The 12,588-nt window shown below is 44.3% G+C and overlaps 1 protein-coding gene across 1 annotated transcript in view; it reads right to left on the bottom strand.

Annotated features, from left to right (window-relative positions):
• Window positions 1-9,102, bottom strand: part of LOC125465270 (glutamate-rich protein 3-like) — a 56,791-nt gene extending 47,689 nt beyond the window's left edge. Inside the window, exons 1-2 of the mRNA XM_048558551.2 lie at window positions 8,766-9,102; window positions 2,920-3,007 (exon numbers count right to left, since the gene is read on the bottom strand). Of these exons, the coding sequence (XP_048414508.2) occupies window positions 2,920-3,007; window positions 8,766-8,797 (120 nt within the window). The 5' untranslated portion in view covers window positions 8,798-9,102. The remainder of the gene's footprint in view (window positions 1-2,919; window positions 3,008-8,765) is intronic.
• Window positions 9,103-12,588: the final 3,486 nt, after the last annotated feature.

Here is a 12,588-nt window from a genome sequence, read left to right as displayed (position 1 = left end):
AGAGGCCTCATAGACTATGCACCATCTGGTACCACTGCACCCAATTCCTGCTGATTTACTCTCCGCAAATAAACAAATGTTCCTGAAGTCAACTCAAGACCCCATTGTTTTGGCCCTTGTCATCTCATCCAGTCTGCCTTAATAAACCTTCGCAGTACATGGGGGAGGTACATAGGAATGGTGCCCACATTTTACTGTGTTCACTGTTAGTCCATGCCCTAATCCTCATGGATAATGAGGACTGAGTAAATAAATTAGTTCTTTGAGAAGGTGACCAAACAGTTAGATGAGAATAAACCAATTGATGTGGTGTATATGGATTTCAGCAAGGCCTTCAATAAGGTTCCCCACAGTAGGCTATTGTACAAAATGCGGAGGAATGGAATTGTGGGAGATATAGCAGTTTGGATCAGAAATTGGCTTGCTGAAAGAAGACAGAGGGTGGTAGTTGATAGGAAATGTTCATCCTGGAGACCAGTTACTAGTGGTGTACCGCAAGGGTCGGTGTTGGGTCCACTGCTGTTTGTCATTTTTATAAATGACCTGGATGAGGGCGTAGAAGGATGGGTTAGTAAATTTGCAGATGACACTAAGGTCGGTGGAGTTGTGGATAGTGATGAAGGATATTGTAGGTTGCAGAGAGACATAGATAAGCAGAAGAGCTGGGCTGAGAGGTGGCAAATGGAATTTAATGCAGACAAGTGTGAGGTGATGCACTTTGGTAGGAGTAACCAGAAGGCAAAGTATAGGGCTAATGGTAAAATTCTTTATAGTGTAGACGAGCAGAGAGATCTCAGTGTCCATGTACATAGATCCTTGAAAGTTGCCACCCAGGTTGACAGGGTTGTTAAGAAGGCATACATTGTTTTAGCTTTTATTAATAGAGGGATCAAGTTCCGGGAACCAAGAGGCTATGCTGCAGCTGTACAAAACTCTGGTGCGGCCGCACTTGGAGTATTGTGTACAGTTCTGGTCACCGCATTATAAGAAGGATGTGGAAGCTTTGGAAAGGGTGCAGAGGAGATTTACTAGGATGTTGCCTGGTCTGGAGGGAAGGCCTTACGAGGAAAGGCTGAGGGACTTGAGGCTGTTTTTGTTAGCGAGAAGAAGGTTGAGAGGTGACTTAATAGAGACATATAAAATAATTAGGGGGTTCGATAGGGTGGATAGGGAGAGCCTTTTTCCTAAGATGGTGACGGCGAGCACGAGGGGGCATAGCTTTAAATTGAGGGGTGAAAGATATAGGACAGATGTCAGAGGTAGTTTCTTTACTCAGAGAGTAGTCAGGGAATGGAACGCTTTGCCTGCAACGGTAATAGATTCACCAACTTTAAGTACATTTAAGTCGTCATTGGACAAGCGTATGGACGTACGTGGAATAGTGTAGGTTAGATGGGCTTCAGATTGCTATAGAACATAGAACATAGAACATAGAACATTACAGCACAGTACAGGCCCTTTGGCCCTCGATGTTGTGCTGACCTGTCATACCGATCTCAAGCCCATCTAACCTACACTATTCCATGTACGTCCATATGCTTATCTAATGACGACTCAAATGTACCTAAAGTTGGTGAATCTGCTACCGTGGCAGGCAAAGCGTTCCATTCCCTTACTACTTGTTGTACAGTTGCCATCCTACCTGGAAATGAAGGATTTCCTAGCAATGGCCCTTGTGATCTTTGGCACCCACTAATCATGGAAGTGTTCAGTCAGTGTGAGAAGCTGCCTCTCTATGGTAACCTTCTCACTGCAGGAGGTTATGAGTTCAAGTCTCCACTAGGTTCATTATCCTTCTTTCTTCTGCCTACTTATAAACTCACTCAACCACATTCAAGACTAGCTCTGGATCTTACCATCTCTTCTAGCCTTGTTGCTAACTGAAATGTATCTTCAACCTTTCAATGAAACGGGGCCCTGCTCATATTTAGGGAGGATAGAGAGTGACGGAGATGACAGGTAACTCTAACTGTTAAATCAACCTTTTTTGGGTTGAACTTGAACCAGGGCCTTCTGACTCATGGATAATGGGAACTGCAGATGCTGGAGAATCCAAGATAACAAAGTGTGACGCTGGATGAACACAGTCGGCCAAGCAGCATTTCAGGAGCACAAAAGCTGATGTTTCGGGCCTCGGCTCTCTGATGAAGGGTCTAGGCCCGAAACGTCAGCCTTTGTGCTCCTGAGATGCTGCTTGGCCTGCTGTGTTCATCCAGCTCCACACTTTGTTATCTTGGATTCTCCAGCTGCAGTTCCCATTATCTCTGATCACAATTTTAACCTCACTGCGAAGCCTCTTCCAGGGATGCCTAACCTGAAGAAGTTACCCTCCTCCCTCCGGACCAAACTCAGGGGATCTCTCTCCCACTGCAACTCTCTTGTAATCTCTTCAGCCTTGAAACTGTTCGACCATGTCCCGAAGCAAACCAGGTACCACAGCCACATTACCTTCCTCAGCACCTGCCTATGGAACCAGATCATCCCCAATGGACTACACTCTACACTCTCCGATGAGGACTCTAGGCCCAAAACGTCAGCTTTTGTGCTCCTGCGATGCTGCTTGGCCTTCTGACTCATGGTATGAAGTCTACCACTCACCACAAAATGCCCAATGCATGCATAGAGAGCAGAAGATAGAAACTCTAAGTTATATCTTATCTGACTTTACCTCATGAGCAAAAAGATGTTAAAAATCTATAATAGGATGGTCAGTAAACTAAAAGGAGGGAGATTAGAAAAAGAGTTTTTGCCGGGGCATCCTGTTCAGTATAGCACCAGAAATTCTAAATGAGCTTAGTCTATCAGAGGCTGACTAAATTACTGTCCATTTTGAAAGTGCCACGTTTATGTTTCTGATTTCCAGCCCTCAATGTTTAGTCAGACAAGAATATTGTCAGTTCTATTGTAGATGATTCTCACCTCATCTCCTCTCTGGGGACGTCGTTTTCCCTGGTTCACTTTGGAAAAATAGTCGACAGGATGGTCGTCTTGGCATGAGATCAATGGACTGTGAAAAAAATAAATATAAAGATTCAACAAACGTTAACTGTAAAACAGGAGAATTGTGGATCTGCTGTCATCTAGAGAACCCGAGAAAGATGGAAACAACAGAAATTGCAGTGAAAGCTCTGCAGGTCTGGCAGCTTCTGTAGACAGGAAGCAGAGTTAATGTTGCAGGTCCAGTGACCCATTTTCAAAGGGTCTTCAGCAGGTTCTTCCTTTATTCTGAAGAAGGGAAACAATTACTCTGCTTTCTCTTAACTCTTCCTTAACTTGACTAGATTCTTTTGTGTTTGCACTAATTAGCAAGGCAAGACAGAAGTAACATGAGCCTCAGGTCTCTGGCTGAGGAGGCAAAGTGCAAAAAGGATGCTGTGAGTGTTCAGACAAGCTCAGAGTGAGTGAACACTCAGACAACATGTGAACAGTGTAGAGATACAGCCTGGCTCAGTCCTTGGGCTGGGCGTCTGTCCCTGAATACACAGTGTGTTTGCTGCCACATTACAATGGTAATTTTTGGTGTAGTCCAAGGTGTGGTAATGAAGTGTAGAAGTATCCTGTAAGTAGATCAGAGCTGTGGCATGAAGGGTCTTAGAGGTTGGCACATGTTGGATGCCAACATCTGTGGATGTGGGCGAGGTGAGACTGGTGGTCATGGAATGTGCCCTGAGATGCTGGTGTCCAACATGGAGCTCCTTCAGAGAAAGCAGTGAGCTGAAGCCTCCAGGTACCTGCTCCGATCTCTGTGTTGCATTTCCTCATGCATGGCTTCTTTGGCAAGTCTGCCAGATACAAGATTAAGTATTACTGAGGTGAGTTGGGCTGTCACCAAGGTATTTAATGAGATTCAATCCTTGTTGATTGGCACTATGCTACTCCCAAGAGGGAATCTCACTAAACTGCTTATAAAAAAAGGATAAAAGGTGGAGCAAAGATAGTAGGAACTGCAACTGCTGGAGAATCTGAGATAACAAGGTGTAAAGCTGGATGGGCACAGCAGGCCAAGCAGCATCATAGGAGCAGGAAAGCTGACGTTTCAGGCCAAGACCCTGCTTTTCTGAAGAAGGATCTAGGCCTGAAACGTCAGTTCTCCTGCTCCTCTGATGCTGCTTGGCCTGCTGTGTTCATCCAGCTCTACACCTTGTTATCTTAGAAGATGGAGCACTTTGCTCCTGGCGTTTGGATAGGTCTTGCTGGACTTCTTCTTCACAGCTCGGTACAGCCCATGGTGGTCAGACTTCGATAAGATTCCAACCTTTGTTATTTGGCAGCCCCTCTTCTCCAGAATGTAAGTGAAGTGTCAGGTAATCAGTGGTTAAATATTCACATACTTACATGTACTGTGGCATCTGTAGAAAAATTCAGGTTGACATAATTTTACACCCGGACTGGTATGCAGAGAGTTAAATACTTGCAAGCATTCATAGAATGATAGATACAAACACATGTACACACATACCAATTAACATTTGAATGGACATTGAGACAAATAGGCAGACAGGACACAGCACACACAGAGAGGAAGATTGAAGAGCTTATAAGATGAATCAAACTACATACAGTTACAGAGCTGTACAGCACAAAAACAGACCCTCCAGTCCAACTCATCCATGCTGACCAGATATCCTAAATTAATCTAGTTCCCATTTGCCAGCATTTGGCCCATACCCCTTTAAACCCTACTCATATGCCCATCCAGATGCCTTTTAAATGTTGTAACTGTACCAGCCTCCACCACTTCCTCTGGCAGTTCATTCCATACATGCACCACCCTTTGTGTGAAAATGCTGCCCCTTAGGTCCCTTTTAAATCTTTCCCCTCTCACCTTAACCCTATGCTCCCTAGTTTTTGACTCTCCCACCTTGGGGAAAAGACCTTGCCTACTCATCCTATCCATGTTCCTGGTGATTTTATAAACTTCTATCAAGTCACCACTCAGCCTCTGACCCTCCAGGGAAAACAGCCCCAGCCTATTTAGCCTCTCCTTATAGCTCAAACCCTCCAAACCTGGCAACATCCTTATAAATCTTTGCTGAACCCTTTCAAGTTTCACAACATCTTTTCAATAGCAGGGATACCAGAATTGCACACAGTATTCCTAAAGTGGCCTGACCAATGTCCTGTACAGCTGCAACATGACCTCCCAACTCCTATACTCAATGTACTGACCAATAAAGGAAAGCAGACCAAAAGCCTTCTTCACTAATCTATCCATCTGGGAATCCATTTTCAAGGAATGATGAACCTGCACTCTGAAGTCTGTTTGTTCAGCAACACTCCCCAGACCTTACCATTAAGTGTATCGACCCTGCCCTGATTTGCCTTTCCAAAACGCAACACCTCACACTCATCTAAATTAAACTCCATCTGCCACTCCTCAGTCCATTGGCACATTTGATCAAGATCCCATTGCACTTTGAGGTAACCTTCTTCACTGTCCACGACACCTACAATTTTGGTGTTATCTGCAACTTACTAACTGTACCTCCTAAGTTCACATCCAAATCATTTATATAAGTGACAAAAAGCAATGGACCCAGCATCAATCCTTGTGGTACACTGCTGGTCAGAGGCCTCCAGATGCTAAGTGTGTTTGTTTTATCAGCTGAGTATTTGGCATGAGTGGAACCTACTGGCATATAATCCACACTAAGACTCCACGTTGCCTGTTATCGGGTTAATTTTGAAATGGTTTCTCAGGTGTTTGATGTTAGAGAGTGTCGACACTACACAAACACTGACAATAAATAATTGAACAAGCTGCTGAAATGCTAGTACAGTACAGTGCAACTATGTATGTTTCATGGGAATTTGAAATTGTGTAGGCTGATACCCAAAATGACAGCTGAAGGTGTTAGTCTCCTAGCAGCTTCACAAGTTAGAGAAATCTGAAACACGAAACTCTATCAAATGGCACAATTCCAGGAACCTGCCATTGTATTTTTAGGCAGACTAATTTATCTCCTTGAATAATAAATGCAAACATGTTCCATCCAACAAAGCGAGCTCTCCCCAAAGACATGCTGATATCATCCCAATGATAAATTTGTGTTAGTAAATGCTGTCCAGCCCCATGATAAATGACCAAGCCTCTCCTTACAACCAGTGATTCTTTTTCTATTTATTTTTTGAGAACCCAGCTAAATAACATGAGTTGAGAACCCCCAACATATGCTGTGTTGACTAACCCTCTGCCACATAAGCAAAGGGAATATTGTGATTGAAATCACAAGCATCCAGGAGGGAGCTCCTGATGAGTATTTTTATCTATATTGGACAGCCACATTTATTGCCCATCCCTAGTTGACCTTGAGGAGGTGTTGCTCAACTGACAGGACCGCTCTCACCAAATCCTGTTCCCTCAATCCACAAATGGCCCAATTTCAGGCAAGACCAAAGAAAACGCTTTAGATACAATCTGCAGCTCTGCTGGAAGCATGGTGCCATTAACTGTACTGACTGGGGACGTTTGCAACTAGAATGACAACAACTAGCCCAGCAAGTTGCAGCATTTTTAAGTCCCAATGTTAATGTGGTCAATGTTCAACCAGTCAAGGGGGAAATGGGAGCCACTCTGTCGCTTTGATTTAGTCACACTCTTCGTTATTCTCTTCCATGGATCAACCCTCTCTCACAGGAGCATCAGCTGCTCTTAACCATACTTTGAGTTCGCACATATCCACACTCAATTTGCAACATTGGTACTAATGTTTTAATGAGGTGACAGAGGAAGAAAGAATCATAGAATCCCTACAGTGCAGAAGGAGGCTGTTTGGCCCATTGAGTCCATACCGACCCTCCAAAGAGCATTCCACCCAAACCCATACCACCAACCTATCCATCTAACCTCATATGTCCCATGGCTAATCCACCTAGCCTGCCCATCCTTGGACACTATGGGCAATTTACAGTGACCAATCCACCTAACCGGCACTTCTTTGGACTGTGGGAGGAAACCAGAGGAAACCCATGCAGACATGGGGAGAATGCGCAAACTCTGCGTAGACAGTCACCTGAGGGTGGAATTGAACCTGGGTCCCTGGCGCTGTGAAGCAGCAGTGCGAACCACTGAGCCGCCCGAATGGCCTTCCAGCGTGCCAGATCCTACTATTTCATGCAATGTCCTGCCCACGGTGGAAACAGTGGTTTTCTGCCCTTCAGGTGACCAAGCAGATCCACTGTCAACCTGCAGGTACTGGTGCCATAGGGTAGAATGTCCCTGAGGAGAGGAATGGTATGAATGACTGCAGCCCATGTGCTGTGGGTGCTTCACAGAGCTTTGCCCAGGGATTCCCAGGTTCTGGCTCATTGCCGACAAATCCTCAGTGATGGATGTCCTAGAGGGTGCGGGGAAAGTAGGTGTGAAGATGTAGCCTCCCTTCATTGTTAGATTTGGCTCTAGCATATGAAAGCCCCCTTAAGTACTTACGTTGTTGACTCACAGCTTGAAGATGGCAATTTGAGTAAGCTGCCTTCAGGCAGCTGACAAACCCAGCTGTAGCCAGTCAGCATCCACAGGGCAGGAATGGATGAGATTGAATGGGGAAAACATTAATTGAAACCGTAATGAGTGGCTAGGCTTGCCAGCTGAATGGCGACAACTAGTCCATCAACTTGCAGCATTCTGAGTCCCAATGTTAATCCAGTCAATATTCATCCAGTAACGGGAATGGATGAGGTTTCATGAGATACTTGACAGAGACTGAAGCCATTTGCTAATCACCCCTGGAGCGTTTGTGATAAGAAGTTGTAAACGTGTGTAAAAAGTTTGCAATATGTTTACATACTTACAGAGGAGACCAACAATAGAGTTGAAATGACACAATCCACTGAAATATCAAGGGAAAGCTCATCTCAAGGATCTAAGAGCGGCGAAATGCTCGAGTAAACTAAAATGTGGGTGCACCATTAAATAGCATCAAGACCCAGGAGGATGTGGGTTTGTACCCTCTGTACATGGGGTGGTGATCTCTGCCAGTGTGTCAGCTATCATGTGTTCCCCAAAAGGAAGAGGGTGAAGTGGAAGGCGAGTTCACCTGCTGAATCCGCAGTACAATAAAACAAAGTACTGCACACGCTGGAGATCTGAAACAAGGACGGGAAGAGCCGGAAACATCAGGCTGATGAAGGGTCACTGAACTTGAAAACTTAACTCCATTTCTCTCTTTAAAGATGCTGCCAGATCTGCTGAGTTTTCCCAGTACTTTCTATCTTTGAATCAAAGGCGTGGGGAAAGCTGCCTGCTCACATTTAATGCCAGGGACAAGGTGGGACACGAGCTCAGGATAATTACTGAAAAGGCAGAGGTATACTCTAGACAATGGAACCAAAAGGTGACAAGATGCAATTGTCAAGTGCTGTCAGGAGGCTTTAAATAGAGCTCACTGCAAGACCTGAACAAATAGTATCTTTACAGGGTAGTGAGCTAATTGGGAAAAAAGTATCGGGCATCTATATAAAGCATATTTAACTTAGATTGTGCAAATCCTTTATGTTAAGCACAATCCCAGCATTTCAAGACACTCATTATACTCATGGATAGTTCAGGAAAAGAAATATTTCCAAAGCAGTTAAGCAGCAATACATTTAGGGTAGAATTTGATAATCAACGCATCTATCTAAATGATTAAGGATAACAAATAAATTCATCTCCATATATAAAGATTAGTTATTTCAATTCAAATTCTACACATTTACATGTAAGTAATCTAGTAGTCTACCCATGGATAGGTTCATTTAATAATGTGCTTTTACCAATATCATACCTGTAATAGCTGGTGCTCATTCTCTGTGTCATTTCTGTCAGATCAATGTTCACAGGCACTGTTCAGATGCAGGAGTCTAGCAAGGTCTGTCACCAGTGCTGAGACAATGCAATAAGTCTCCTCCCTCTTTGGCACCTCCCCCAAAGTATGAGACTTGTTACGTAATACATATCACTAGAATCCAAGGCTGCCAAGCAAATCTTAGCGAAAAGCCAAGCAGTTTCATGAGCTGGGCAACAATTCTTTTTAAGTTCATGCATGAGATGTGGCTGGGTTCAATATTATTGCCTATCCCTAACTGCCCTTGAGAAGGTGGTGGTGAGCTGTCTTCCTGAATCGCTGCAGTCCGTGTTCTGTAGGCAGACCCACAATGCTCTTAGGGAAGGAATGCCAGGAATTTGATCCAGTGACACTGAAGAAACAGTGATATATTTCCAAGACAGGATGGGGAGTGGCTTGGAGGGGAACATCCAGATGTTGGTGTTCGATGTATCTACTGCCCATGTCCTTCTAGATGGAAGTGGTTGTGGATTTGGGAGGTGCCATCTAAGAACCTTGGATGAATTTCTGCAGTACATCTTGTAGATGGTACACAATATTGTTACTAAGTGTCAGTGGTGAAGGGACTGAATGTTTGTGGATGTGGTGATGTGCAGGCTTCTTTGCCCTGGATGGTGCCAAGGTTCTTGAATGTTGTTGGAGCTGCATTCACTCAGGCAAGTGAAGGGTATGCCATCACACTCCTGACATGCTGTATAAGTGATGGATAGGCTTTGGGGACTCAGGAGGTGAGTTACTCACTGTAGGATTTCTTGTCTTCGACCTGCTTTTCTAGCCACCGTATTTAAATGCTGAGACCAATTCAGCTTCCAGTCAATGGTAACTGCAGGAATATGATGAGGGATCGGGGTGTCGGTGATGTTAATTCAATGAATGTCAATGGTAATTGTTGGATTGTCTCTCATTGGAGATGACCATTGTCTGGCATTTGTGTGGCATGGATGTTACTTTCTACTTGTCAGCCCAGACTTGTATATTGTCCAGATCTTGCTGCACTTAGACATGGACAGCTTTAGTATCTGGTCTTAATCATTGTGCAATCATCCCCAATTCTGACCTTCTGATGGAGGGAAGGTCACTGATGAAGGAGCTGAAGATGGTTGGCCCCACTCAGAGGAACTCCTGCAGAGTGTCCTGGAGTTGAGATACTGGTCTTCAACATCACAACCATCACCTTTGTGCCAGGCATGACCCCAGCCACTAGAGACTGTTCCTCAAATTCCCATTGACTCTAGTTTAGCAAGGGCCCCTTGATGCTACACTCAGCCAAATGTGACCTGGATATCAAGGGCTGTCATTCTTGCCTCACTTCTATAAGTCAGTTTCTTTGTCCAAGCTTGAACCAAGGCTGTAATGAGGTCAATGACCCTAGAGAAACCCAAACTGAGCATCAGTGAGCAGGTTATTGCTCGGTAAGTGCCACTTGATAGCACAGTTGATGGCCCATTCCATCACTTTACTGATGACACAGAATGGACTGAAAGGATAGTATTTAATACAGTTGAATCTGTCCTGCCTTTTGTACAAAGGACATACCTAGGGAACTTTCCACTTTGTACAGTAGGTGCCAGTGTTGTAGCTGTCTGGAAACAGCTTGGTTAAGTAAATTCTGGCGCACAAGCCTTCAATATTATTGCTGGAAGGTTGTCAGTGTCCTTGGCTTTTGCAGTATCCAGTGCGTGCAGACAATTCTTGAAATTGTGTGAAGAATATCGAATTGGCTAAAGGCTGGCACTTTGCTAATTATGAGAGAGGAACTAAGATGTAGCAATTGCAATGCAATTCATGATTTTGCTGGTTGAAATTACTGCCCATCTTTCATTTCAGAGTCCATTCTCCAGTCCTACAGGACTAATTAGAACAGTGCAAGTGAAGAAATATTTGCAAAAGGCACCATTCTATACAATTGCTTAATAGTTGTATCACTGACAGGCCTGCAGAAAGTTAATTACAGAAAAGTAAAGAAATAATTCATTGAATATGCAGAATAGCTTTCAAAGAGCAAGGCTTTTGCCTTCCTGAGAAGAGCAAAACACAAAGTTCCTTCCTGGGCTACTAGCGCATTGGTATGTCTCATTACACAGGAGTAATCCTAGCCTTCCCCAGTGACCTCAATGGCCTGTTTCTCAAAGACACTGAAGATTTTCATATCCAGCATACCCTGCCAGTCTAGGACCCCAAGGCTCAGCTGTGAACTATTGTCTCCTGCACTAGAGAAACAGAAGCATTGAATGTAAAGGAATGGGTACAGCAGCTGTTTGTGACCATGTAGAACCATGCGAGGTGGAGAGGCATCTTCAATGAGTGAATAGGAAGTGCAGTGGGCCAAAACAGTGAGCAGCTTAAGAGGAGAGTAAAATGTGAGCCCTTAAAATGACACCAATATACAAGTTAACCAAGTGTGAAGCTGGATGCACACAGCAGGCCAAGCAGCATCTCAGGAGCACAAAAGCTGACGTTTCGGGCCTAGACCCTTCATCAGAGAGGGGTATGGGGAGAGAGTTCTGGAATAAATAGGGAGAGAGGGGGAGGCGGACCGAAGATGGAGAGAAAAGAAGATAGGTGGAGAGGCAAGGCTGAAGAGATTACAAGAGAGTTGCAGTGGGAGAAAAATTCCCTGAGGTTGGTCTGGAGGGAGGAGGGTAACTTCTTCAGGTTATTGTGATCAGAGATAACGGGAACTGCAGATGCTGCAGATCACAATTTTAACCTCACTGCGAAGCCTCTTCCAGGGACGCCTAACCTGAAGAAGTTACCCTCCAACCTCCAGACCAACCTCAGGGAATCTCTCTCTCACTGCAACTCTCTTGTAATCTCTTCAGCCTTGCCTCTCCACCTATCTTCTTTTCTCTCCATCTTCGGTCTGCCTCCCCCTCTCTCCCTATTTATTCTAGAACCCTCTCCCCATACCCCTCTCTGATGAAGGGTCTAGGCCTGAAACGTCAGCTTTTGTGCTCCTGAGATGCTGCTTGGCCTGCTGTGTTCATCCAGCCTCACATTTTATTATCTTGGATTCTCCCAGCATCTGCAGTTCCCATTATCTCTGACCAATATACAAGTGTGTGCTGTGTTTACAATTGATTTCCTTTGCAAGTAACCTGCTATCTGTGGAGTACTTTAAAATATCCTGAAAATGTAAAGAGGTTCTAAAAGTTATTTATGAATGATCAGAACTGTTGCCTGAAAGAGTCTGAAAGGGATAAAACTCGGGAAAGTTATGTGCACCACCCACTATGATGATGTTATGTGGACATGGGGACAGAACAGCTCAAGATCTGGAAGGAGTGAGACTTAATATTTGGGTGTCCTCCTAGTCTTTGTAAGATCAGTGTAACTGATTGTTATTTACTAGCAAGCTGTAAACACCAACTTGCTAACAACAAGAGACTCTTCTAGTTGGACCAAGAAGTGGTTTTCCTCTCCCACATAATAGACTGAGCAAGCCCTGTAGTTTCCACCACTTTGAGAGGATAGTGACAGCAGACTTCATCCTAAGGAGCTGCTCATACACCACGGTGAGCTGGCATGGTCTATATATCAAACACATCCCTCACTGTCTCACATCCTTCACATGAAATCTTTGGCATCGCATTTACTGGTTTGAACAGCCCAAGAACCATATGTTCCAATGTCTTTTCTGGACTTCTCCTAAGTGTGCTCAATGTTTTTTCTGATCAAACATTTATTCATAGAGTCATACAGCATGGAAATAGACCCTTTGTCCAATTCGTCCATGCTGACCAGATATTCTAAATTAATCAAA

This window comes from Stegostoma tigrinum, chromosome 29 (genome assembly GCF_030684315.1).
Source record: "Stegostoma tigrinum isolate sSteTig4 chromosome 29, sSteTig4.hap1, whole genome shotgun sequence".
Lineage (NCBI taxonomy): Eukaryota > Metazoa > Chordata > Chondrichthyes > Orectolobiformes > Stegostomatidae > Stegostoma > Stegostoma tigrinum.
The sequence above is the reverse complement of the archived record's forward strand: the minus strand, read 5'-3'. Positions and strand labels throughout refer to the sequence as shown.